This window comes from Pararge aegeria, chromosome 5 (genome assembly GCF_905163445.1).
Source record: "Pararge aegeria chromosome 5, ilParAegt1.1, whole genome shotgun sequence".
In the NCBI taxonomy this organism is placed as follows: domain Eukaryota; kingdom Metazoa; phylum Arthropoda; class Insecta; order Lepidoptera; family Nymphalidae; genus Pararge; species Pararge aegeria.
Window position 1 is genome coordinate 5,463,076 of NC_053184.1, and position 27,831 is coordinate 5,490,906.

General features: G+C 33.1%; 1 protein-coding gene across 19 annotated transcripts; it reads right to left on the minus strand.

The window, feature by feature from the left end:
• Window positions 1-7,393: 7,393 nt before the first annotated feature.
• Window positions 7,394-26,833, minus strand: LOC120623648 (troponin I). Of its 19 annotated transcripts, none has more exons than XM_039889782.1 (12): window positions 26,702-26,833; window positions 22,035-22,073; window positions 20,542-20,559; window positions 20,087-20,215; window positions 19,828-19,951; window positions 18,496-18,596; window positions 16,007-16,050; window positions 14,875-15,016; window positions 13,705-13,722; window positions 11,920-11,961; window positions 8,791-8,890; window positions 7,394-7,566 (listed from the first exon to the last, which is right to left on the minus strand). In XM_039889782.1, exons 2-12 carry the CDS (start codon window positions 22,047-22,049, stop codon window positions 7,562-7,564), a joined length of 738 nt encoding a protein of 245 aa, XP_039745716.1. In that variant the 5' UTR covers window positions 22,050-22,073; window positions 26,702-26,833; the 3' UTR covers window positions 7,394-7,561. The 19 variants fall into 19 exon arrangements, with proteins under 19 accessions (XP_039745716.1, XP_039745715.1, XP_039745714.1 ...); XM_039889781.1 differs by lacking the exon at window positions 18,496-18,596 and adding an exon at window positions 19,027-19,127; XM_039889780.1 differs by lacking the exon at window positions 18,496-18,596 and adding an exon at window positions 19,509-19,609 and having other exon boundaries at window positions 7,396-7,566.
• Between the last annotated feature and the right edge of the window lie 998 nt (window positions 26,834-27,831).

Here is a 27,831-nt window from a genome sequence, read left to right on the forward strand (position 1 = left end):
AATGAAAGTTTGCTCAAATTTGGTATATTTATATATTTTTGACTTCAATTGCGGTCTACAGGACATAGGCCCGGAAGTCCTTTGAACGTCACGAGGCTGCGTAAAATGTAATCCTTACTATTATTATAAATAAGGAAGTGTTTGTTAGTCTTCACTTTACACCCCAATAAGGAACCAATCGACTAGACTTTTTGACATTCGGTTAGTTAAAAAGACACAGAGTAAAAAGTAGCCTTTGCTACTTTTGGTTCTGGAAAATAGTCAAACTCCCAACTAATATTTGTATTTCTACACCAAATGTACTTCCGTCACGTCACGTCCTTCTCTTTGGGTAACACCGCGGGGCAACAGTACCTTTGTACCTTCGTTTAAGTAACCGCATTACGGAACTACTTTGGTAATGGAGTCGGAAAATAAACAAACCCGACGAGTTTAGGTCTCGCTGGATAGTCGTTTGACAAATGATTATTAATATCGGGGTCTGTTAATACAGTTAGCATTTCAGACTGTTCGTTGTTTTTTTCATATTATATAAAATAATTGGCTCGGTGGTCTAGTAAGTTTGTCCATATATAGTTCCAAGGCTGAGCAATATCAACTCTTCGTACTAGCCCAAAGTGACAATTCGCTGTCCCCAGCCCCATCCATGCCTCAAAGAGCACGCTTGTCCGTTGACCCCAGTTATAATCATTAACAAGACTTCATAATTAAATATTGTTTTATCTGCTAACCCGATTTCAGCTCGCTCAATTTTTGCGCAAAGGCTGCGTGGCAGCGCAGAATGCAGCCAACATTCTTTGCACCATAGTTTTGCTATAAGTTTTCCACTCATCATTCCATTAATTTTTAAATAGTCCAATGTACAATAAGGCAGAGCTTGTTGAATTTCTTTTTTTTTATGTCAATCCTTTAAAATCTTATCAACTGGGTATGACATATGGTCTTATCTTCAAAGACGTCATGCCTCGTCCTATATAGTTTGACCCTTAATCTGCCGGGGGTTGTAGGACGACACTACGTTTAAACGTGAATATGTGGTGTGAATGGGCAAACTTCAAAGTGTGGACGGCTTTAATATACTGTGTATCTAAGATACAAGATGCCCCCATATCTGCTAGAATACCTAAATACTGTGATTACAAAACATAGCTATTTCTTTTTCGTTAAGAGCCTACCACCATTGCTTCAAGTAATATTATTATACAATTAAAGTTTATGTGATATACCTTGACATTCACATTAGTAACTGGAGACCAAAGTCTTCGACAAGTGCGTGTGACCAGTGATGATCGCACATAGATCGAGCCACGATGAACGTTGGGGTCCCAAGATACTAGAATGGCGACTCTACATAAGTAAGCACAGCGTGGACAGCAGAAATCAAACATATCGCTGAAAGGAAACAAGTGACCAGGACCGTGGACTCTGTACAAAAGACCTATGTCCAGCTGTGTAATTCAATCAGCAGTCTGCAGCTTTTTCCAACAATTTTAACAAATTAAATTATTGATAATCCAACGGCAATCATTATAATTTCCGGGATTCCTCAGTGTATCACAGGACATGCAATTCACAGCCAATAAGCGATGAAATAAAGAACGTATGCCAATATTTGCGCTGGCTGCAAGGGTGGTAATGCCTCTTTCAAGCAATGCCTCTGTTATAGCTGTGAAGTTAATATTTTTTAAAAAACGACAACACGTACGAAGCGTTTTACTTCTTCCTTTCTGATCCGCACCGCAAAGGCCTGGAATGCCCTCCCATCTTCCGTCTTCCCCGATACCTATAATCTGGGTACCTTCGAATCAAGAGTAAACAGGCATCTTCTAGGCAAGCGCGCTTCATCTTAGGCTGCATCATCACTTACCATAAGGTGTGATTGCAGTCAAGCACTTGTCTATATTTAAAAAAAAAAAAGAAAGGAATATCTAAATTTAGGCGCCCAAATAATTCGAACCTGCGACTCTCTGGCAATCACGGATTGAGCGTTTTAATAAGCTACGGTTCTTATTCCGCCGATTCCGATATTTACATATGCCTATTTTATCAGTCTCTTAGTCACTGCATTCTTCTTGGCATTACAGTTTCCTAAGTGTAGGAATCATATATAATCAGTTATCTCTTCCATAAAATTGGGGTTTCCATTATAAGATTTCCTTTACTATTAATATTATTTGACGGCCCATTGGCGCAGTTTGCAGCGACCCTGCTTTCTGAGTCAAAGGCCGTGGGTTCGATTCCCACGACTGGAAAATGTTTTGTGTGATGAACATGAATGTTTTTCAGTGTCTAGTTGTTTATCTGTATATTATAAATATTTTATGCATATTATTCATAAATTTTTATGAATAATATACATAAAATACTTTCATTAGTCATAGTAGTACCCATAACGCAAGCTACGCTTACTTTAGGGGTTGATGGCGATGTGTGTATTGTCGTAGTATATTTATAAAAATTATAGAAATGGTATACCAGCTCCGATGGGCCCCAGTTATGATTAATTATGCCTATATTCAAAGGTCACAAATGCGAAGGTGTTTCCTTTTTTTTTGTAAGCCGAGCCACGTAGGCGACATAAACAGATTAAATAATTATGTACCTTCCTACTTACTAAGAATATTTGCTATCTCTAAGACGGTTCACATTACATTGTGCGAGAGATATTAATTCAGGAGCAGTACAAGGATAATTCACCTCAAATGTGTTGGGTCAGGGCTATAAATGCTGAGATAGTAGGGTCGGGACGTAAGGGGCTCTGACTCAGCCTAATTTATAAACAGTTTAACCCGGCTTAAGACCAATAAACTGTTCAAGCTTTTTCCAATAATTGTAATAATATGAATGTTAACGATGGATTTATAAAATATGTATAAATTAATAGGTAAGATTTTATTTTTAAAATACATGTGATAAAATTTTACTTTTGAAATCATTATCACAATACACTGATTCTCAGTCTGTTGACGGCTATAATATGATTTTATTTGTAAAAGCACCCTTCTAAAAATGTTTTAATCAGTAAAATAATCGCGTGTATATTAGGTTTAGCCTCGGAAGGTTTGAAAAGTTCATGAACGCTTAAAACTTAGATTTTCAAAACTTAACTTGTACAACATCTATATATATAAAAGAAAGTTGTGTTACTTACACCATTTATAACTCAAGAACGGCGGGATCAATTTTTATGATATTTGATTTTTTGGATTCCTCTTAGACCAGAATAGGATAATAAGAATTAAAATATAACATTCATAAAAAAAAAACCGTGGTACGAAATTCGCCCGGACAGCTAGTCTTGACATAAACAAAAACTTTACATATGAATGCAAGGTATATGTATGTATTATTATAATGACTATTACAGGAAATTACTCCAAGCTAATCATTTCTTGTTAAGTTTTGTGTTTATGCGCGTTTATAGACCTACTATTAAATCATGTTTTGGTCCTAAGTTAGTCAATTTTAAGGAATAAGTGATGTGTATCAACAGTACACTTTATCAGTATATGTGATATCCTAAATACAGTAATAACTAGTTAGGAGTCAGATATTCACCCACACCAAGACCAAATTAGGACTTTTTACGTTAACGTATTCAATTATTTGTGGGTCATAGTAAACCTTGAAAAAAATCTAAAGATTGTTAAACTATAAAATGATGTTGGAAAAGAGCAATCTGCTGAGTTTCTAGCCGGCTCTTCTCAGTCTTCTCTGCCTTCCAAACCGGTGGTAGAGTCACTACAAACAGACTGACTTGACGTTTCAAAAGTGCTTATAAATTAAGCCTACTTGATATCAATGAAATTTTGAATTCGAATTTTTTGAATCTTATTCTTATATATAAATATATACTCAAATAAATACATAAATTGCTAACGCAGGTGAGATAGAAGGCATATATTTTAGTTAATTGCACAATAAGCTAAACTTCAACAGGCAATATAATATTGTAATAAGTACTAATATTGATTTTGCATGTCGTAGCTATTTTTACGTCAAAATTTGAAGTTTTATGAAAATAACTATAACAAAATAAGTTAAATAAGCTTCTTAAAGTTTTGGTTTTTTTTTTAATTTTATTTATTTGTGTAATTTTCGCTTGAAAGTTAATTCCTAAGCAATGTGTTAATAATGTTATCGTTTATGTGTAACTTAGTTGTGAAAACTTCATTGGTTTATGTGATAGAAAAATACGGCATTACTCGGCACTATACGGCATTACTTATTATTTATCGTTTACGTCAAATTTTATATTATAAAAGGACTTTTCTATTAAATTTCGCTTAATACAAACTTTGAACTTTTTTAGAGACATCTCCAAGATATTCGGTATCCGAATATTTATTTTAAAATTGTATGCAATTTCCTTAAGAAGAATAACTTATTTTGTTTTGTAGTAGTATATTGCACTGCAAGTTTATTATTGCAGTCACATTTTTCTTAAATTTAGGTATATTTTTGTGACCACACATCAAATTTTCAAATTTGTATTGGCTATATTGATTGATTATATGACTGTCATTATTTTAAAAACTTTCCGAGACATTGAGAGATATTTATCTCTCAATAACTGTTTTTATAGATCGCACGTACAGCCTTCTTTTGCAGCATGAAAATAGTATAGTAAGTAGTATAACCCCAAAGGAAGTTGCGGGGAATCGCTACTTATACGCATAGGTAATAAAGATTGCTAAATGCAATAGCAAATAACAACCTTGCCAAAAATTTGGAAAATATGCACTGATTGTACAATATTTTCAAGCGTATTTTTTAAAAGCTCGTTAATATTGCACCGTGAACGATGAGTACTTGTATGTTTCAGGATAACACAACGATATCGCGATCCAATGAACATCAATCACCAGGTGGCGCCATCCCGGAACAAGTAATGGAACTAAGCTTAATTCCACATGGGTGTTGTGACTGTGGCGACATTTGCAGAAGTGTCGGAAACTAACATCACGCTCTGAGCAGGAAAGATTTTTCGCATGAACCCGTTTAATGGTGGACTTGTTGCAATAATAAAACTTTACTATACTATACTAGTGCATAGTTGATGTAATTGACTCTAAAATAAAGGTTTCTTCATTCAAATAAGTCTGTAGAAGGCCCTTTTGATGCGTACATAAAAAATTTGATTTGGTGCTGAGATGAAGGTCGTAATAACATTCACAACTTAAAACTAAAGCTACGGAATTTTCCGTAAAATCCACTCATGAAGTAGCCCGCAGTTAAAGTACTCATAAGCATTATGTTATTTTTGTTAGGGCCACAGCTCACTCAAAGAAGTAGTGGTCGTGAAAAGTGTTAATTATCATGGCTCAAAAGTGGCATTTGACGGCCGATTGGCGCAGTTTGCAGCGATCCTGCTTTCTGAGCTGGGGCTCAGAAAGCAGGATCGCTGCCGTGGGTTCGATTCCCACTACTGGAAAATGTCTGTGTGATGAGCATATATATTTTTCAGTGTCTGGGTGTTTATATGTATATTTTAAGTATTTATGTATGTTATTCATAAAAATATTCATCAGTTGTCTTAGTACCCATAAAACAAGCTACGCTTACTTTAGGGCTACATGGCGATGTGTGTACTGTCCTAGTATATTTATTTATTATTTTATTTTCGCAATAAAAAAAAAAATATGTGATTGAGTATATGCCTTTATAATATGATTCCCAAGGTAATGGACCTACCAATGCATGAGTTTAAGCAATGTGTTAAAACACAGTTTATAAATTGTGGTTACCACACGATTGATGAAACTACAAGCTTGCTCGGAAACAGGCTCCGCTCTCATGTCTCACAAGAAAGATTGTGAACTATAGTGTTGTTGAAAAAGAGCAATCTGCTGAGTTTATTGCCGGCTCTTCTCTGTAGAATCTGCCTTCAGAACCGGTGATAAAGTTCTACAATCAGACTGACTTGACGTTTCAAAAGCTTGACGTTATAAACCAGGTCTACTTGAAATAAATGAATTGCGAATTTGAATCCCAACAACCATTATAAAAATGACTGCCTCGTTGATCTAGTGGTTAGCATATACAGAAACAAAACTAGGATAACTACGGATTACGAGGTTCTGGGTCCCCAGGTCGAATTTTTGGGTATTCAGTTTTCTTTTTTTAGAATTTTCAGTACCATCGAAATTAGTGTCGTCTAACCCCGTGCCTTGGAGAGCACTTTAAGCCGCAAGTCACGGCTATTAGCACTAAATTGTGAAACACAGTTAATATATATATAAGTAAGTATATATATATTAACTGTGTATGTTAATATATATACTTATATAATATATATATAAGTATATATATTAACAGTCTTTAATATATATACTTATATTTATATATACTATATATATACTACGACAATACACACATCGCCATCTAGCCCCAAAGTAAGCGTAGCTTGTGTTATGGGTACTGAGATAGCTGATGAATATTTTTTTATGAATATAATACACATAAATACTTGTAATATACAGATAAACACCCAGACACTGAAAAACATTCATGCTCATCACACAAACATTTTCCAGTTGTGGGAATCGAACCCATGACCTTGGACTCAGAAAGCAGGGTCGCTGCCTGCTGCGCCACTAGGCCGTCATGCTTCAGTCTCTAAAGCAGTCGTCAGTCTTTAAAGCTCATCAATCTTTATTGGAGCAGGGTGGTGGGTCTATGCTCTAAAGCCGTCAATCCTATGAGAGAGCAGGCCTGGGCCCAGCAGTAGGCCTACCGATGATGATGATGATTATTAAAATAAAAAAAGAAGAAGACAACATTATTAAACACATCAACTTTAAGACTTTCGTTTTAGTTTTTGCATAGGTGTTTTAAATGCAGACCTGAACCTTACTTGGGAACTTTTATACTTTGTATATGTTTATTGGTTGATAAATTACGGGACGTCAATTTAAAAAAAATATAAATTATGTGATAAAAAATAAATAATTTATTTTTTGTTCAAAAATAAACAACTGTCACTCTATCATAACATTGAAGAATGTAGTTACGGAAATTTTAGGTAAGGTAATCGCCTCCCCTAATAGGAAATAGGAAGGTAGAAAAAGGTATTCCAAGTGTATATATAAAAATAATCTATGTTGCAAACAATATAACACTGTAACATAACGAAAAGTTATCTTCAATTTAACTCATTCTAAATATTAGGGTTCCGAACTAAAATGGAACCGTCATTATAAAACTCCTTTATATATATGTATATATATATATATAAGTACCTAACTATTGCAATATTATGCTCAACATATTATATGTTGGAACTATAATAATGCAACTATACTATGGAACTATAATAATACCATACAGTTACAAAAAGAAAAGATAAACAATATTAATTATAGACAGATGATATTTTGTTTAAATATATATTTATAAAAAATTAACAATAATAGTATTTTTAATAATAATACACAGTTCTCTGAAATTGCAACAATGACGGTGCTGTAGAATCACAATGAGGTGGAAAAGTACATTTTCATACATGATGCAGCGACCTGTGATGAACTCTGCTGAGATTTCTCTGTAGCCTAGCTTCAGTTTATGCTGAAAAAAGAAAAAGAAATTAAAACTCAATGCTCCTTTTATACGGTATTGTATTGAGTTAATAATGACTAAATTTTAAGGTTCATATATATGGAATTTTTTGACGAGATGATTTTAAGAGCGTCCCTTAAGGTTATATTATACCTATAACTTATGCCCGCTTTCACTAACGGCACTTGCCTGAGTAAGAAACACCTAGTCAGATAAGATTCGTTGGAAAAATTAACCCTTCACAAATACATTTCCCAAGGCAACTAAAATAACCTTACTTGTCTATGATGCTTCCAACAAGATGTGTTTTTTTGTGTTTATATTATCAGATTTTTCATTTTTCGCATGGATTTGAGATCATTAAAAAACCAAATTTTATATTCTTTTATCTGTCAAGCATCAGTTTAAGAGTTCTTTATAAATAACACTGCGACACTTTATCCATCTTAAGAATGAAAACAAAATACCTATAATCTAACATACTAATAATGCTGTGTGTGTGTGTGTGTGCTTCTTTTTTGTAAAGGTACTACTCTAAATTTGCAACTTTAACAATTTCTCGGTATCATCGTAATTTAAATTGTTTAGCCAAATAGTAAATATAATCGTATAATTCTATTTATTTATTTATTTAAACATCTTTATTGCGTAATAAAGGAGAAATTACAAATATAGTTAAACAAAAAATTAAAAGCAAAAGGCGACCTTATCACTAAAAGTGATCTCTGCCAGGTAACCTTACCGATAGTACACATACTTACCGATACGGTACTTACCGATAGTTCTATTAAGTTTAATAGGTAATTTGATTGATTTTTAACTGTCTACTGGCATATTTTGTATTACAAGGAAAATGTTTTATAACAGCATGTTTAATTCTCCTATTTCGGTTTGATTTATCATATTTAGTTGTCAAATATGATAAATCTGATTCAAATAGGAGATGTAACCGCTGTTATTTAAATAATGTTCATACTATGTAGTTTTTTAATTTTACCACTTGGTACTGAACTTGTATTGCAGAACTAGTAAAAGTCTGTATCAGTCCACTGCTGGAGTAAAAGCCTCTTCCAACGGGAGGGTTTGCCCACAATCTCCACGCTGGGCAGACGGTTTGGTGATCACAATCGATAGTCGTGGATGCTGCTCGTGCTCCGTTATATTCCCCTAGTCGTCGTAGGGTGATAACTGTATGATCTTCAATCAACACACAAGTTCGTCACGTAACATTACCCTGAGCAGGTGCGGCTGGTGCCGGTGCTGCTGCTGGTGCTGCTGCCGCTGGTGCCGCTGCTGCCGTGGGTGCTGCTGCGGCATCGCCCGGAGCACCCTCCTGTGTACGAAAAAAAAAAACAAATGTCAGATAAATTTACGTAAGTACTTGAATGCGATAAAACATTTACGAAGCTTGCTGTTGTTAAAAAGCTTTTGCTACATCGTTCACGCTTTGCAGATAATGTCATTAGTTATCTGAATAAAGAGTACTAAAAAGTAAAAATAGAAAAGAAAAATAAAAACAAAAAACATAACATTCAAATAACTTTACAATATTTTTACCTACTAGTAACTACGCTATTTTCTTACACAGTCAAGTTAAGCCAAAACATAGTGCTATTACATTTCTCACACTGCTCTAGGCCAGTGGCTTGCATAGAGGGTATGCACAGTGTATGCAAATGATATAAAATGAAGAAAATCTCCAGTAAGAGTCATAAATACTTTTTAATAACTCTTATAATGTCTATCCTTGTGTTTTTTATAACTCGGACAGGAGATATTCTTCATTTTATATCATCTGCATACCCTATGCATACCCTCTATGCACGCCACTGCTGTAGGCAATGGTTAAACAACGGTGTTATAAGCAATACGTAAGAAGCTATAATGCCGCAGTATTGTGTACACTGCTTTGTGATACATTATCGGTTTTCTGCTATTCGTGAAAATGTTTTTTATTGATTTGCCCGTTTTAGCAACACTATTTTATTTTTTTCCCAACCTTTTCAGTTGTCATTACTAAGTTGATTAATTACAAAGCAATTAACATTTATAAATGTCATAATATTTTTCATCTTACTTCAGTACAATTGCTCAATATCGAAGGTAAAGAAAAAAAAAATTATACCTAAAACGATATTATTCCTTGAAAATATGAATTGAAACAGAAGCATCAAAATGTATTGCTAAATAATTACGTTTATCGGTGCACAATTTACAATTTAATCAAGCCCCGAATGTTTAATATTGACTCTGTTTATCAAACAAATATATTGCTGTTCCCATTTTATTTCAATTTTTTAGTATAGATATGCAACAAGAACGTTTTTTTTATATTAAAGGGCAATATTTTTTGTTACACGTGAATACAGCACCAATTCAAACAGCGCAAACTTTGCTTTTCAAAGTATGTTTACCAGTTATTTTAACAGTTTCATTTTATTCAATCCTTTAATCATAAATGCATTTTTTAACGTAAGTATTTTTTCATAACACCTTAAACATTCTTGTTACAAAACAGAGTATCTTGATTCCGACGTAGTGAATGTTTTTTGAAATGTGATAAAGACGATATTTTAACGCATTGTAAAATACAGAAATCTATTTAAAAACTTACTAAGCAATTTTCTCCATTAATCCCAAAATATATGGTCTAATTATAAATTAGTGGAAGCAAAACGTAATTTATAAACTTACCTGCTTTTTCGTGCATGACTTGTAATAAACTCAAGGTTGCAATAATACAATCACTGTTAGCTGTTATTTGAACCAGCTCATATAATATTTTTTCATTCAATGACTTGACTATTTATTTATTTTTAACAGTATTTCTAAAGTTAATATATGAAGTTTATAAATATATATTTTTGTAGTTTTCTCTGTGGTGTATTCATTTGTCAAATTTACTGTTGACTAGATATTATAAATTATGCCTCAGAAAGTTTTAGTGTAACCTTTCTTTGACAACTAAAGTTAGGTATATGATTCTTTAAGGATTTGAAACGGTGATAGGCCAGGCTAATTAGGACTCCGGCTTCTCTATCAGGGGGCCGAGTTAGAATTCCTCACCTTTTTCTAAGTAATTTAAACATCACTTGTTTCAACGGTGAAGGAAAACATCGTGGAGAAACCTGCATACCTGAGAGTTCTTGATAATGGTGTCAAAGGCGTGTGAAGTCCACCAAGCCGTACTGGGCCAGCGTGGTGGACCACGGCCTACACCCTTCGCATTGTGGGAAGAGACGATATTCGTCCGTTTTTTTTAGAATCGAAATTATCTCAATTATATGTAGAACTGTACAAAAACTTTAATAACCACACAATTCGGAGTTTTAGAATTTCTAGTTAGGATTACGGTATCCAAAATGAGATGACAGACTCCTTTTTTTTGTATTTAATAATCTTTTGAAATGTTCGTATTTTGAATTGTGTCTTTATTAGTCTTAAACAGCAATATCGTGTTGTAATAAAGTGTAAGGTTAATGACGACATACACTCATGGGATAAAAAATAAATAGTAAAGGGTACCTTCGGTATTAGACGCTTGCCGATATTATTGCTGATCTAGGCTTTTGCGGCGATAGATCATATTAATTCAGATTCTTAATATACCTTTGTTTAGTACCTAATTTCTAATAGTGATAGTTTTTGCCATCTGTTATCTTAATTTAAATAATACATAAAAAATACCTAATAGAAAAAAAAATGTTTTAGTTTTCTTACACACGACAGTAAACATTACTGTCCACTTCGAGTAGTCGAAAAAAAAAAGAGTTTTAATAAAATGAATGTTACCCTTTAATTTAAATTACAACATAGGAACGTAAGTGTAAAATAGGTGCCACGTAGAAAGAAGGCTAAAGTCTTGCACAACAATTTATTTTATTGCATGGGTATGAGTGAGAATCTATCAATAAATAAATATTTATGGAGTGCATTTAACAACCATTTAACTAAGGTTAAATGAGACAAGGCGCACCGCACCATATGATTATAATATTTGCCCGATACGCAAAGTGACTAGATTAAACAGGGTATAAGGGTGGATGGTATGGATACAAAGGTATAAATGAGGTCACACAGGTAATGTAATATAGTACAGAAATTAATTTATTAAACGTATTATTAACTTACAAAAAACATTATTTTATAAATAAATAATAATAAAATAGTTCTGACGTTTGAAGTGTTTTGGTCATTAGCAAATACATACAAATTGATGGAGGAATTTTATAAGGAAATCAAACCCCTTATATCTGGTAAGGGCTTATTTCAAAATGCTTTTTGGTCAGCTGTATAGGTCACATTACAATTAATAGTTTATGGTAGGGAAACACTTCATGCCTCAACTTCTTCCTCTTTTACCTTCTGATCTCCTGGCTTGCCCTTGGACCAGTCTGGCTTTTTCTGTAAAACAATATAAATATATTAGAAAATTGTTTGAGGTGTCTGCATGCCGACAGCGGTAGCTACGCAAAACAGTTCAAATTAGCTGTCAGCAAAAGGGGTTTTGTATAATAAACACCCTTAAAACAAGAATATATATTTGATATAGCTTGTTGTAAGGTGCACTTTTTAAGAAAGTATGCAGCATGATTATGTCTTTCATTATTAACTTATTCAAATAAAAGTGCATTCAAATAATAAAATTAAGACAACATAGATAGAACTTTTGTGATGCTAACAGTCTTTTTAAATATATACGTGTATTATTTAAGTACGTGTATATTATTATTTAAAGTGCATTCTACTTTTTATATACAATGGTGCAAATAAGTTTTATTTAACACGCTTCGTTCAATACATACAATTATTAATGCAACTTGTCTATAATGCTACTAGTAACAATATAATGATACCAAATTAATCACCTACCTACTCTCCACTGACATAGTCACAAAACAAATTGCTCTCATTAATCTAATTTGACAGCAACTTAATTATCAAATTGTTGCTCACTGCCTCGATGGTAGGAGGATAGACCAACTTGCATATTTGACAGATCGTGAAATCCAATGTTTCATTTCTACATAAATCAAGGCAAAAAATCAGTTTGTGGAATTCTCTTTCTTATGTCCGTTGCGTTTGTTGCATTATCCACCCCCGTGCCTCGGAGAGTACGTCAAACTATCGGTCTCGGTAATTATCAAAAACATGTTCTAATTATATTCGAGGCCTGTTGCCTAGCGGTCTGACACTAATAGGATTTATTATAAAACTTTGATCGTCTTTAAATATCATACGTTGAGTACCGAGTAGGTCATAAATTCATAATTTATAGAACTATTGTTATACCCTGTCCAAGACACAGGTTTTACGCTTGATTAGAGGTACAACAGAAGAAAACATGACCTCGCAGTTTTGCTTTATGTTTAACATGTATATGAAAAACCGAACCGAACCGAACCGAACCGAACCGAACCGAACCGAACCGAAGTTTTACAAACTTTTAGTTTGTAAAACTTAAAGTTCTCAAATATATTAAATATTTCACTATGAAACCTTAAATTGCAATTGTGATAAAATGCAATCCAGTGTCAAACTATCTAAAATAATCACTATATATAAGCGTATATATATAGAGCAGTGGAAAATAAAAATATTTCACTATCAAATATAAGCGTGTCCTTTTCAGCGCAAATAAAACACAATCAGCCATTGTTGACTTTCTAAGATGCTTTTTATAAAAAAGTGTTTTTTACAATAGAATAAGCTAAGTATATTAAATCATTGATAAAATAGATGTTTGGCAAAAAAAAAACAGTTTAGAAATTCAACAATCAAATGACATATATGACAATATGAAAATTTGAATATTCATACTTATTACGAATCTAGTCGACGTTGTTATTTATATATTATTTAATACACTCTAAATTTGGAAAAAATTATGATGAACGTAATCTTTATAACGCATAATTTCTACTCAATTGTGTTCTATTTTCAACATAGTAGAAACTTTATGGGAACATTCGATAGTTTTGTAAATATAAGATAAATCAAAAGTTCCTATGATGAAATAATAATAATATATTACAACCATATATAATAACCATTCTACTAATGGTTTTTGTCTAAAATGTGCTTTATCTTTCACATGCGTCTGGTGATATCTAGATAAAACCTTTTTATTTAGAATTATCAAGTTACCTTGGCGCCAGCACCACCCTGTAAATATCGTAATTATTGAAACTTTAAAACTAAGTAAACTGAATACTTTGGAAATAATGTTTCATAATTTCAACAATAATCACAGTAACAATATTTGTCACGATCGTCGTAAAAGTAGAACCTGGAATGTAAGTACTTAAACTTAAATGATGTGCTCAAAATGAATTTGTTAGTCAAGAAAGGTGTAAATGTTAGTACAGAAAAATTAAAACCTAAATTTAGACCTAATAATTCAAGATTTGCGAAGCTGTGTTGTAAGCCTTGATATTAGAACATAGTCTTTGTATAATCAGGATTCAGCTGAAGCTCTAGTGGGATTTTTTTTAAACCAAATGTTATGAACACAATATTCACAAGTACGCGGGGAGAAGCTTATGTACGCGCTACAAACATTTCTCACCTCTGATTTTCAGATATGGAATTCATGGGAAATTTTAAACAATTAACTAATAAATAATAAATATTTTTTATTAAAAATTTAAATGATAATTAGAATAATTAATTCATCATAGAGTTGATGCGATGGAAATAATTGTCTGGATATAATTCATAATATGTAAAGCAAATTCACTTCTTGCCGATAGCCCAATCAGCTTTCTCTGCTTTCTTGGCCTGTTGGGACATGATTGATTATGTTGTTATATTATATTTTATAATACTATATCTTACACATTATATAAAAAATAATAGATATACTACAGATATAGAACTACATCTAAGGTACACTACACATGAAGGAAAGATAAGTGTAGAAGGTAAAGAGCTGTTATATGTTTTGCGAAGGAGTAAAATTATGAGTACAAAGGAATTAATTATGATTGAATAATCATCAATAACATATTATAGGTTATTTAATAGTAAAAATTATTTTAAATATCATGAATTTAGATAAGATACCTCTTAACTTTAGATACCTAGAAAGTTTACTTGTGAATTTGACTATAATGTTTAGTATTTTTTTTTCTGTAAACTTTATTCTTAAGATTTTTTTGCATAAACTAACTCATTTAACTTACATTCCTTATACTGGAAAACCAAAAAACACAAGTATACTTCATAAAAATCAGCTCAGTTAAATCTGAAATAAAAATATTTTGTACGGACTAACCTTAACTTAACACCATTCTTATAACCTTAACTTAAGCTTACCTCTTTATCTTCTTCTTCAAGGGTGAATTCCTTCTTTTTAACAACCTTCAATTGGTTACGGAAGTTGAATTCAGCAGCCTTCTTCTGGAGCTTGGCGAATTTGTTTTCATATTTGGATACCTTCTTGAGTGTTGGTTTGACGCTAAAATTTAAGCAAGATAAACTTTAGTTCAATTTTAGACTATTATGTTTAATTTACCTATACAGAAGAGTCAAATATGGCATCTTTTAGAGAACCATTTTAACCAGTAAGAACCATGGATATTTATGTACTACGTACAAACATGTTAAGTAGAGTTTATTAAAATATCAAGGTCAACTCAGACAACTCCCACACAATTGTACGCCTCATAAGCAAAGCGTTGAAGTGATGCTCTAATCCCGCTATATGAAAGTCAAGGACTTTTCGAAACTAAAAATGACTGTATTTGTCCTCACACTGCACGTATAGGATAATATTATGATATATAATAGACCTTGAAAAAATGTTCGTTTAAACTTTTTTTTTTAACCATTTTTTTGTTAAAAGTAAAAAAAAAAATTAAATTCCAAAAATATTTGAGGACGTCCGGATTTCTGTTCGTATGGATCTGGTACTCTCACGACCGTAAAAATTGAGGTATCGAAGTTCTTTTTTTTAAATAAAGCTTCGCAATGGCAGCGCGCTGTGTGCTATTGAAAATCTCTGGGTAATTCGTTGTCGTTTAATTACAATTAATGAAAAACTAAAAAAAAAATGATTAGTCTTTAGTGTGTCTCTTATGAAAATTGGGTTCGTTCAAAATGCTTGCGAGCTATTGTGTTGCTTTACGTCGAGAATGTCGCGAAATGTTAAAAGTATTTTTTTTATTCCATCTGTCATTGGACTGATAGTAAATGAAAATAATAATTTAAAAAAAACAGATGACTTGGAACGCCCGCATGCGGTGAAAAGTATATGGTACTATTTTTTAGTGAAAAATGAGAAAGATTTTTGGATTTTCCAAATTTTTTATCCTTACATTAATTACATTATTACTATAAAAAAGTACTACATATTGAAAGATACAGGTTACATATTTTGTGCTGTTCTATGAACACGTTTATGCATAAGGGTTAAATAATTATTTCTATAATATTATAGTATACTTACAATTTGCCTCTGAGGTCATTGACTTGAGAGTTCAGGTCGGAGATCTATCAAAATATTTAAGTAAATGATTAGAGAATATAAAAAAATCTGACAATCGAGAAAATTATGGTGAAGTAAAAAATGTATAAAGAAATACTACAAACATTGACTAAAATGTTTTAGAATGAAATATTTTGTGTACTAATGAAAATATGCACTTGATTTAAATTTATATGAAAAAGCTTACAAAATGGAAATATAAAATGAAGATTTACAAGAAAATTTAGAATTCTATTTTTTATAATATTAATAAAATTATGGCACACGTTATGTTCTTAATACCATTAAGAAAAGTAGAAACATCGAAAAATGTGAAAGCAGCTTTTGAAATAAGTAAAAATAAATCGCATGCACAAGAAAAAAATACATTAGAATTAGAACTACGAAAGCGCTAAAATAACCATTGAAGTAAGCTACGAGAAGTGAGCAATATCGATATAACTTATTTTCAAATAAGTTTCATATATAACTACAATGTTGGAAGATACTATTCGATTGTTACTACTAAAGCATAAACAAGATAGGTAGAGAGCTGAGCGAAGATTAGGCAGTGTTATTTGCGAGCTGTAGAACAGTTTGCATCATGTGTCTGGATATACACATCAAGACAAGTTACAGTTAGATCCAATTTTGTTGTATGTTATGTACTTTGCCTGTGCTCTTCGCCTAAATGTGTCATTTATTTCTCTAACCGCTATTCGTGTTTCGTCTCGTGCAACATCTTTGTGCGTTGTGACTGGTAGCTGGTCTTTAACAGCACTTTCTTCTATATTTAAGACACTGTGTGCGGAATATAATACAAGTGCAAAAACTTAGTGCCGACAATATTCTACGTCTTCGATAACATGGTCATAGTTAGAACATTATTTACATTAATTACTGTCTCTTTCTTGCTGTGTAAGATAAATAAACACCAGAAATCGAAGTTGTAATATATTGAGAGCTGATTGATATATTTTACTAACAAATGTACAATAACAATCTGGATTATATCAATTCACCACATATAAACAGTTGTTTTATTTATAACGTCGATGTCGCAGTGTGTGTTGAAGAGTAACGGTGCAAAATCGATCGGCTTATCATGAAGGTTTGTAGTTTTGCGGTGTGTAGTTTTGAAGATGTTCCCGAGCGAGGTCACCATCACCTCGACATCGGCGGGATAGGAAAAAGGAAGATCGACCACAGCATGGCACTTTCAATTTAACACTCTGTGTCCAACTACTTATATACGGGTTTCGCAGGTAACAGGTAACATAAATGTATCAGCAACCGAACACGCAAACAGTTCGCGCGGTGTGTAACGGCACATACATGAATTGTTGGAGATTTGGAACAAGAAGTTTCACTTAAACTATGCACTTGCGTGTGCCAATAAAGGAACTCGTCCATCGTTCCAATTCAATACTCTACTGCTTGTTACTAATAAAAAGAGAAAATTCAGTAAGGCCAGTAAGCTGCCACCACACATGAAGCGTCAAACGGTCAAATGCAGCGGACGGTGGTAGGTACTCGATTAATGCTGTCACTTCCATCATTATCGATCAGTATTAAAGTGCCATACTATCAGGGGTTTATTAATCGGGATTCTTATGCTTGTTGTTACTCATTATTTGTTTGCTACGTCATGCAGTAATCAAAGCTTCTAGATTCAGTCATTGCCATCGAAGCGTAACTACCAGCAGAAGTTCCTTCCGTCGACAAATGGTCGCAAACATTAGGTATAAAACATGGAGCGTGACATAAACGTGATATGGAGATATGAATCGTTGGTGGTATTATGAATGATAAGCGATCATGCGGCTAGCCAGTCCGTGATGGATGAGAGCAGTGTTACGCCGATGGCTGTTACTGGCGTTAGTGTTAATCGTGTAAGCTCCATTTCGGCAGATCGATTTTGCACCGCATGCCTTACCGTGGCTCGAGCGGGCGCAGTTCGCGAGCACCGCGCTACTAACGCTCAGACACACCCTGCTCTACGAGTACACCACTAACCCGCGCCTCGACCGTTATTTACAACTCAACAGCAAACAACCGAAAACTTACAAAGCATTATATCAAAGTGTAAACAGGTATTTTCACACGCGCACGTTTGTTACATAATCGATGACTGTGATATTCACAATGGTCATAAATCATGGGTCAATACCTCATAATCTCTTTTCCTGACTTCATGTTCCAAATCCCACTTCTGGCCCTCACACACATACAAGCGGTCATAATACTCCTGTATTATTCTCTTGAGCAATGCTATAGAAAAAGGAAAGACAGATTATTTAGCCGACTTAATGAGCATGGGCATCTGTGTGAGTGACCTGCGTTTGTCGACGTAGCGACGTGTGCATGTGTGCGGTGAGCCGTTCAACTATCATGTCATGTCGTAACAACTAAATCATAATAAACTCAGATCACGTCAGAATATGCATTCCCAATCCTAATATGCAGATTACCTCCATTTTCCTAATTTGGATAGCTCGTTCTAGTTCATATTTATCCCCCTCAAGGTTGTATATTCTGTGCCAGTACATTTGACATATCGTCTGCAGTTCCGCTAAAGAAAAACAATCACATTTTAACGTACAAAAAATTTCGAAAGTAACGCTGTCCGCCTCTCATTTCGGTGATAGTGTCGGTTTATATGGGTATGGAAGCGTAAGCGAAGCTACATGATAATAAAGGTGGGTATTCTATTTGCAACAAAATTTAAGATTTTGTTAACTAAAACTCGATGAAAATATCTACATTTGTCATTCTATATTGCTCCAATTCAGATAACGGGACGATGTTATTTTAGCGAATTCAAAATATTGTTATCCACATTAGTTAGATATTTAATTTTTTTAATTTTCAGCTCCCTATAGTGATAAGAATGAGTCTGCTGCGAAAACAAAACAATATCGTTTACTAGTCACATTATCGGCATGAACTACTCAAACGTAGAGCGTAATATACTATAGGTGTTCGCGCAAAGCGGGTCAGACCTCAAGAGCTCTGCGGGTCACTTCCACCTCGTGGTCGTACTTCTCCTCTTCGAGCCGCGCGATACGTTGATGGTAACCCGTAATGATGCTCGTGAGAGCCGCTATAACATCAACCATACGTTACTCCGGCCGCTAAGCTTACCGTTTCCTAGACCTAAGTACTGTCTCTGTCAGCGCTCGCGTATTAACATTATGGAAAGTAAGCTAGAGTGTGAGTCTCAGAGAGAAGTTTATTAAATTATTTATTATAAAGAAAAGTAAATCATGGCTCTTAGACTTAACGATTACAGCTTAGAAGAAAGAGGCGAAAAAGATTACAAGAGGCCAAGAGGTTCTTCCTGGCACACCAGCGGATACATATTAAAATAGACGATAATATAAAGACAACACGCATTTCGACATCACAGCGTTAAATGAAGAAACTTGGTAAGTTATGTAAGTTTGTCAATAAATAGGGTTTCCGCAACGGCGCGTCTCACTACCTCCATGTCTTTCCTTTTAACGATGTATTCCAAATCGAACTTTTGGTCTTCGAGTTTGGCGATGCGGGCGTGGTGCTCTTTGCAAATCCTCGAAATCGCATCTATAATGCGAATAGGTACATAGTTTACATAGGTAACTGTGTTGCAATGACAGATTTCTCTCTGTATTGCCTTGTTGTGAGGTGTATGACGTTGTAGGAACCTTTACTAAAATTACAAATGTTAGGGATATCTGGAGAAAATATAAGTGAACTTGTAACTTTTTACAAAATATAATTGCAATATAGAAGTGGTTTGGTGTTTTGCGGTTGAAATTTACCTTCGTTTGCATCGTCAACATTCTTGGGTTTGCCGCACCTCTCTTCGATGATGCGCCTTCTCTCCGCTGCTTTGCGTTCCTGTTCTTTCTTCAATTCCTCAGCGGCTTTTTTACGGAGGAGCAACTGTAAATCACCAAGGATTCGATTTTTGTTCAGTCGCAAGGAAATATCTCATGTAAAAACAATGTGCAACTTGTACTTCTTAAAAGAAGTTTTGCTCTTATATCTCTTGTATTTATATTTTAGGTAGGTACTTACCCTAAGTTTCTTCTTTCTCTCGGGGGTCATGAAACCTTTCTTCGCCTTCTTGGCCTTGGAGGCTTCCTCCATGCGCTTGCGCACCTCAGCACGCTTGCGGTCGATTTCGGCCTGTTTGGCCTTCTTCGCCTGGAGACATTGTATGACACAGTAGAATTGTGAAAATGGAGAAAAATATAGTGTATAGTGAACGTTGATAAACTAATGTGAAATTGTGGTAATTCTTTAAAGCACAATAAATTACTCCTAGTTTTTTAATTATGTAAAAGCTGGCATAAAAAATTACACTATTTTTTTACTAAAAGTTGTGGCTCAAATAATTAAAACGATATTTTATTTTATATTTTTTTCTTTTTTCATTCGTGATTTATAAGAGCTTATATAGAAAATGCTTTTCTAAAATATACGAGAATGCATTTTATGAATGTGTGTCTTGGGAGTCTTCTGTACTTTACCTCATCGAGACGCTTTTTCTGCAAAAGAAAAACAACATTATAGTTATAATTTAATAAAATAAACAATAAATTAGTGGGTTTTGAATTTATGATTTAGTAAATTTCAAAAAAATATAAATTAACATTTTGTGAACTCATAAAACCATTAAAATTTAATAATATATAATTGTTTAAATTAAATTATCACATAGTTGAATATATAATTAAATATTGTGCAGTGTAAGCATTATGTATAATGTATAGCAGTGTCATATACAAACAAATATTGTAATGATTAATTATTAATAATTCTCGTGTTTGTAGCATTCAAAATATTGTTATTGTGCATTGAAAACGCAGTGTGTGTGAATCATCAATGGTGTAAAACAGTGTGTGAATAACAGAAGCTTTTCAATCAACATTGACGCCATTATTATATATTAATTATTATATTTTAGTGTTTGTCACATATAGGCCGGCAAGAGCATAACAAATAGGTATATTCATTCTATCGAAGAACTTACAATGTTTTCAATAAATTAACACATAATATCTGTAAAAACTCCATTATGAAGGAAGGATTAAATTTAAAAATAAAATAATAAATTATATCACATATAATTGTTAAACACAAAGTTTAAAAATACTTATACTTAATATAGTAAAAAATATCGAATGATGAAAAAAGTATCGTTTCTATGTTATATTGCCATTACATTATTGAAAATTTTAAACAATTTATTTTAATATAAGTGCAAAAATAAGTATTATATAGTTTATATATAATACTTTTTTATGAATATTCATTGATTTTTGAAATAATATATTTTTTTTATGTATATACATTACAATGTATTGTATACTGTAGTGTGAGTAGTGCTTGTAAGTTTGTTGTTAATCACAAAAAACACGCTACCTGGGTCTCGATGAGGGAAATAATTTAATACTGTTGATTGTTGTCATCAAGTGATCGGTTGCATTCCAGATGTCGGAGTTGAGCGGAGCGGACAATGAAAGAAAAATGATAATAGAAAACATGTTAGTTTAAATATATTTAAAAAAAGAATATTTATGGTCAAAATAATGCTAATGCTGTTGAATATTATTCTCTAAACATAAAATAAATGCTGCCTTTTTCACTGCAAACATCGTGAAAACAACTGCCCTAATTTTAAAGAATTTAGTATTAGTTTAGAGTGGACAAAAAGGATCAGCCTGAATTTGAGTCTGAATGAAATTATAGTTTATTTAATTAAGACTCAAAAGTCGAAGCCTGAGACCAATTTTTATACATTTTTATTTCTAGCTAGACTAATGGCACTTGAAGAAATTGCCTTTATAATAACTTTTTCTATTGACAACACTACTTTGTTACTACTGGGGGCCAAAAGTTTAAAAATGTATTTATTTAGTTTACTTACATATTTTCTTGTAATATTGCTTACCCTTTGAAAAAGTAAAATAGGTTTTTGTTTTAAGTATAATAATAAATCCATTTCAACGCCTTACCTCACTTCATCATCCGCCATTGTGTTTATGTGGGTTTGGGTGTCCTACAAAAGAAAACAATTGGTCAATTAAAAAAATCACTTGATATTATTTTTATTAATAGATAAAAAAAAATATACGCAAAGCTTCGGCTAAATAAAAATTAAGATATGACGTTTTAGTGTTAAAATTATATCCATAATTTAAGGACATCAAGTTATAATGTTATAAAAACTGTATTTGCTATTTAAAATATCACTGCTTTCAGAGATGGTACGTGCTGTGCTTTATAAAAAGGGAGATTTTAATAAAATAGTCGGTAAATTTCTTCCCTTAAGTAATTTTATTTATAGTTTAATAAACAACTAGCTACCCGCAGCGGCTTTGCACGGGTGCAATGAAGACGCTAATGTGGGGCATTTAGGAGTGATTAAAAATATTATTCAATAGCACATCATTAGTTTAATCTATGTTGTAAGGTTTAGACAGCATTTGCAATGTAAGCGCACAAAAATATGCTTTTTACGACATCACATTGAATTTCTTTGCTCTTTAAGTTAATATTCATGTTTTCTACATATAAACAGTCTTCTTAAATCACCCTATTTATTGCTGAAAACTGCATTACAATGCGTTGTGTAGTTTTAAAGATCTTAGTGTACAAACAGTGGAAGCGATTATGTTTTTTAAAATACATTATGTTTTTTCTGCGTGTTGGGATTTGAACTTGGACCCTGAAAGTGATGTCGAAATCCTACCCACTAAGCTATTACCGCTATTATTATGTAAAGATTAGCTCCTGCTTGTAACGTCATCTGGACTTCAGAATTCTTCCCAAAAAGTTTCCCCTTTTAATTTACGCTGACTTTGGTGCTTGATGGAGATGTGTATAAAGTTGTAATATATTTATAAAAAAAATAGACGATTTTATAGATGACTAACGGACCCGCGCGACTCCTTCCGCGAATGAGTCGATTTAAAAAAAATAGTCGTATGTTCGCGGACTGTTTTATAGAACTTTAAAGAAACAACAATTCCGACAATTCCGATGTATTTACTTCATACTTCCGTCGTTTGGCGTATCTCATTTCCCGGAAGAAACTTACTGTTTATCGGTATAAAAAGTATCCTATATGTTGACCCCGGATATCAGCTACCACTAAACCAAATTTTATTTAAATCCGTTCTGTAGTTTTCACGTGATACCCGGCCAGACAGACAGACAGACAGGCAGACAAAAATTAAATAAAAATCTGTTTTGGACTCAGTATCGATTATAAAGCATCCCCCGACCAAAATTTTCAAAATATATTAGATGTACAGAAATCTTCCAGTTACAGTTTTATTATAAGTATAGATGACACGATGATTTTATAGATTTAATTTATCGAAGTGAAAACGAGCGAATACATATATTTACACTTTTGCCAGTAAATTCAAAAGATCAGGAAATCTTTTGAATTTACTGGCATTAAATGTAAAAAATGAAACAATTACTGTAATGCCGTGGATGTGATATATTTTTTCAACGATAAACATCGAATTCTAAGATCAGTCTACTGAGACTTAAATTAAATTCAGGACCAAGTTCATTACGAAAATTGTTCGTCCATAAATAAAGAAAACAAGCCCGAATTTATCAGCGTCCATTTTAATTGAATCTCTGGATTTTATGATTTCCTTTGACTTAGAAAAACATTAAAAATGTTTGTACATTTCACAATGGATAATGTCAAAACAAATCAAATACGTTTATAGAATTTTTATTTCTGTATTTCAATTTTTATTCTTAAATCACACGTCTTTGGGAACATTATGGGGAACTTTCAGGTATGCAGGTTTTCTCACGATGTTCCTTCCTTCTCCGTTCTTCCTTCACCGTTTGAGATAGTGATATTTTAATAATTAAAACGCACATAACTTAGAAAAGTTAGAGATGCGTGTTACGATTTGAACTTGGATCCTGAAAGCTATGTCGAAGTCCTACCCACCACGCTATTACCGCTTCTATAAAAAGTGCTAGTTAAAAGTTTAGTAACGCGGTACTTAGCTATTTTAGTTACGCGGTATTGGAGTATCAATGAAGATAATAAAATATACCTTAGCTTAAAACCGTTACTGTAAATTGCAGGTAATAGTTATAACCGCACCGCAAAATGCGGCAAGAGCAGAAGCCAATTGTACAGCCAGAAATGTTAACCGATTCACCTTTATCAGAATTGTAGGTCTTGAATATTATAATCGTGAAAGTGGGTTTCTTTGCATGTCCTTCTATCAGGAACAAAGTAAAGGATTTAGTTTATACTGCTGCTTTATATACCGCAAAAATTCTCGGTTGTAAAAAGAATAGAGCAGAGATAGGTTTTTAGGGCACACTGGAACTTTCTATCCCAGAAAACTACTTATTTACCTACTAATTCTCAAAGCGGTTTATTGTTTTATCCTTATTTCACGCAGTAACTTTTGCATTTATAACATTATTATGAAATTATGCATCGTGCAAATGAAATTGTCGATATTACCTCATGACAATTTCAAGGCCGGTTATTCAATAGAGAAATATTAACATTTCTTCCGGGATGTAATGCGTAATGTTGACTGATTTCATTTTATGAATTTATCTTTTTAATCTAATGTTCTTCAAAAAGATAAGACTGTCAATTGACAGTCGACAGGTAGGAAGATATCTTGAATGATCAATGTTTTTATTCAATAAATTATATTTTATCTAATGCAGATTCTACCAAAAGCTTTACAGTAACGCATATTTGATACCAGACCTGTTGGCTTTGAAACTAAAATCATTATAGTACGTAGTTTTAGTTTTAAAAGCATAACATTTGTTATTAGTTTACTTCTTTAGATTTCTTACTTACCAAACAAACTTGACGATTCAGTCTTTAATCATTATATGTGAGATTCTTAACGCACCTTAAAATCGATCGACTCATTTAAATAAATTGGTAGTAATATTTTTTGTGTTTATATTTGAATGTTGATAAACTTGTTGTGGTAAATTGATCGTCAAATTGATCGAAAAGCTCATCGATTTATATCTTAGTACATGCCTAAATAATAAATTGAATAAAAAAAAAATTTTTGTAAATTCACTAAGAAACGGTGTAAAATCAAGTTCGCAGTGATTTATTATTAATATTTGTATTTTTATTTCATCCATACGATATTAATTAAATAATGTAATTTGGTTCCAAGTCTTATATTTACAGATAGTTATTGTACACGAATATATTCAATAGCATTAGGCGCAAATTTTGGCGCACATCTCTAATGTATTACTTAAAACTATTTGGACATTCGCCAATACCCAGACGTAGGAAACTGATATTTGATATTTTAAGCATTTACACCTAAAAACGTATACCTAACCGTGCAATTTAATAACGCTCAAGCCCTAGTAATGTTCGATTTACAAAAAATGTTGCATCAGGCAGCTTCAATGCATTGCATTAACTGGATCTAAATTAGGTCAGGTTGAATTTATTACGGGTGGGAAAATGTGGTTTTCGGTACAACGTGCTCGTTTCGCGTAACGCGGGTTCCGCATTTAACTTCGGGTACGTTCGGGAAAACTCGGTCATAGCTGCCAGCTCTCGACGGCGCGTACTGAAATAGGCTGGCTGGCACTCCTGCGCATCCTAATTTGGGCGCTAACAGTCGACTTATATTACAAGCGCTTGGAACGTCGAGTGCTTCGGACGTATTTCATGTAACGAGATATTATGGAGGGAGAACTAGTTATATGCGTCAGATATATTCCTCGTGGATGCTATATATTCTAAGATCATAAAGAGAAAGATTTTCTGATTGAATTATAAATATATAGCAATATTTAAATAAAATCGTAAAATTCACATAATATTAATTAATTATATAAGTTATTTAGTTAATATCAGTGCAAAATATGGAAGAATACTTAACAATAAAAGTAGATGTAGTTTGGAATATAAAATTATTTCAATATTATTTATGTTATGAAATTTTTGTATTCTAATCATACGAAAAATATTAAAACGTAAATATCGTACCTAGTATTTTATTAAATTAAAATAATCATTTGAAATATATTATATAAAATTATTTTAATATTTTTTATGTAAAAAAAATATTTAATATATATAATAATTTGCAATACAGTTATAAATATTAAAATAATGTACAATACATTTTAAACTATATTAACTTTTAGTAAAATAAAAAGATATTCATTCAAATAGTTACTAAGTAAGTAAGGTAAAGCGGTTATTTTAATCAAACACAAGAAATACAGTTTCAGCAGTCGCATTAAGTCGCGTCGAATCAAAAGCCTCCTCTTTTTTTTGAAGTTGGATGAAAGGAAGCACTGGATTGAAGTTACTGTAAGCTGAAACCGTTTTTTCAATGAAAAGTCCTTAAGGTGGATCTCCAGAATCGGATGTGAAAAGGAGAAACGTTATAGATCGATGACGTCATAGCGTATTATTAACATATCGGTCGGCTCGGAATCCGAAGTATTTTATCTTTGACATAAGTACTACGACACAACTTTGACGCGCGGGCGAATTTTTTTAGCACCATCTCATTTTCACACACACGTTTTATGGAGTCCATTACACAGGGGCCCATATCACTTCACTTTTGCACACAACGGGGCGCATGACGAGCTTTGTTAGTATAGAAAACTTCACGGACTCACCTACGGCAAGAAAAAGAAGATGGCCCTACAGATGGTTCAGCCAACACGAGCCACAGTTGCTGACTGGCGGTCGGCGGGCGGCAAGGTGCGGTGGGCAATGCGTAGGCGCAACCCCCCCGCGCCCGCCTTTCCTCCTTACCCCTCTGCCTAAACTCTCTTGTGCATCAACTCCCCCCGGCCTCCCCATCGCAGTCATTTTTAGAGCAGTGTCGTTTTGACACCAACACCGAAATAACACAGCTCCATTTGAATAAGATCTTATAAACATTGAACACGCCGGGCGGTTATTGAGGCATGAGAGTTTAAAATTATACCGTACGAATTTACCAATTTATTTGAATGTTGCGATGATAAAGTTAGTAAGAAATACTTACTTATCAGATTATACAAAGATACATTTGAAATTATTCGATTAACAAAATTTGCACATGTTTCTTTTACGTTTCCGGAATAATAGAATCCCATTACATTTATATCGGATCTAGTCTTTAGGTTTAAAATTAGTGTTAAAAGCAAAAAATATAATAAAGGTGCCAAAACCGTAAGAATAAAACAAATATTACATTTTCAGAGACCACAGCGAAATTCCGCTGGTACGTTTCATAATAAAATTTAAGATAAGCGCTATATTTTGCAGACGTCGATATTTTAATAACGTTGACAGGCCCCAGGGCAACGGAATTTCGCAATATTCTTCCTAGATTAAACACTATAGATGAAATAAAAATTAAAATAAAATGTATTATTTTTTTTTAAATAGATTTAAATTTTTGTTCTCCTACAATTTAGGCCACCCATCGGCACTAGGCCTACGACTACGGCCTAAGCCCTTCTCATTCGTTCAATCGTAATGGGTTGAAATGATGATGATAATGATGACAACGCAGCATTTCACTGCTATCTCACGTGCAGGAGACAAAAAATATATCCCCCGACTATATCCCCTGAGATAATTAACGCCTCGAATTTATCAATTCTCAGGGCATTGGCGCATAAGTGGAAATAATATACAAATAATTTATGTGAAATAATATACGGGGATAAACTGCTCCTATTCCATGTTTCCGTGCTTTAGTAGGTGGAAACGTCAATAATATACCCTATAAGGGGATATAATCCTGGGGTAAAAT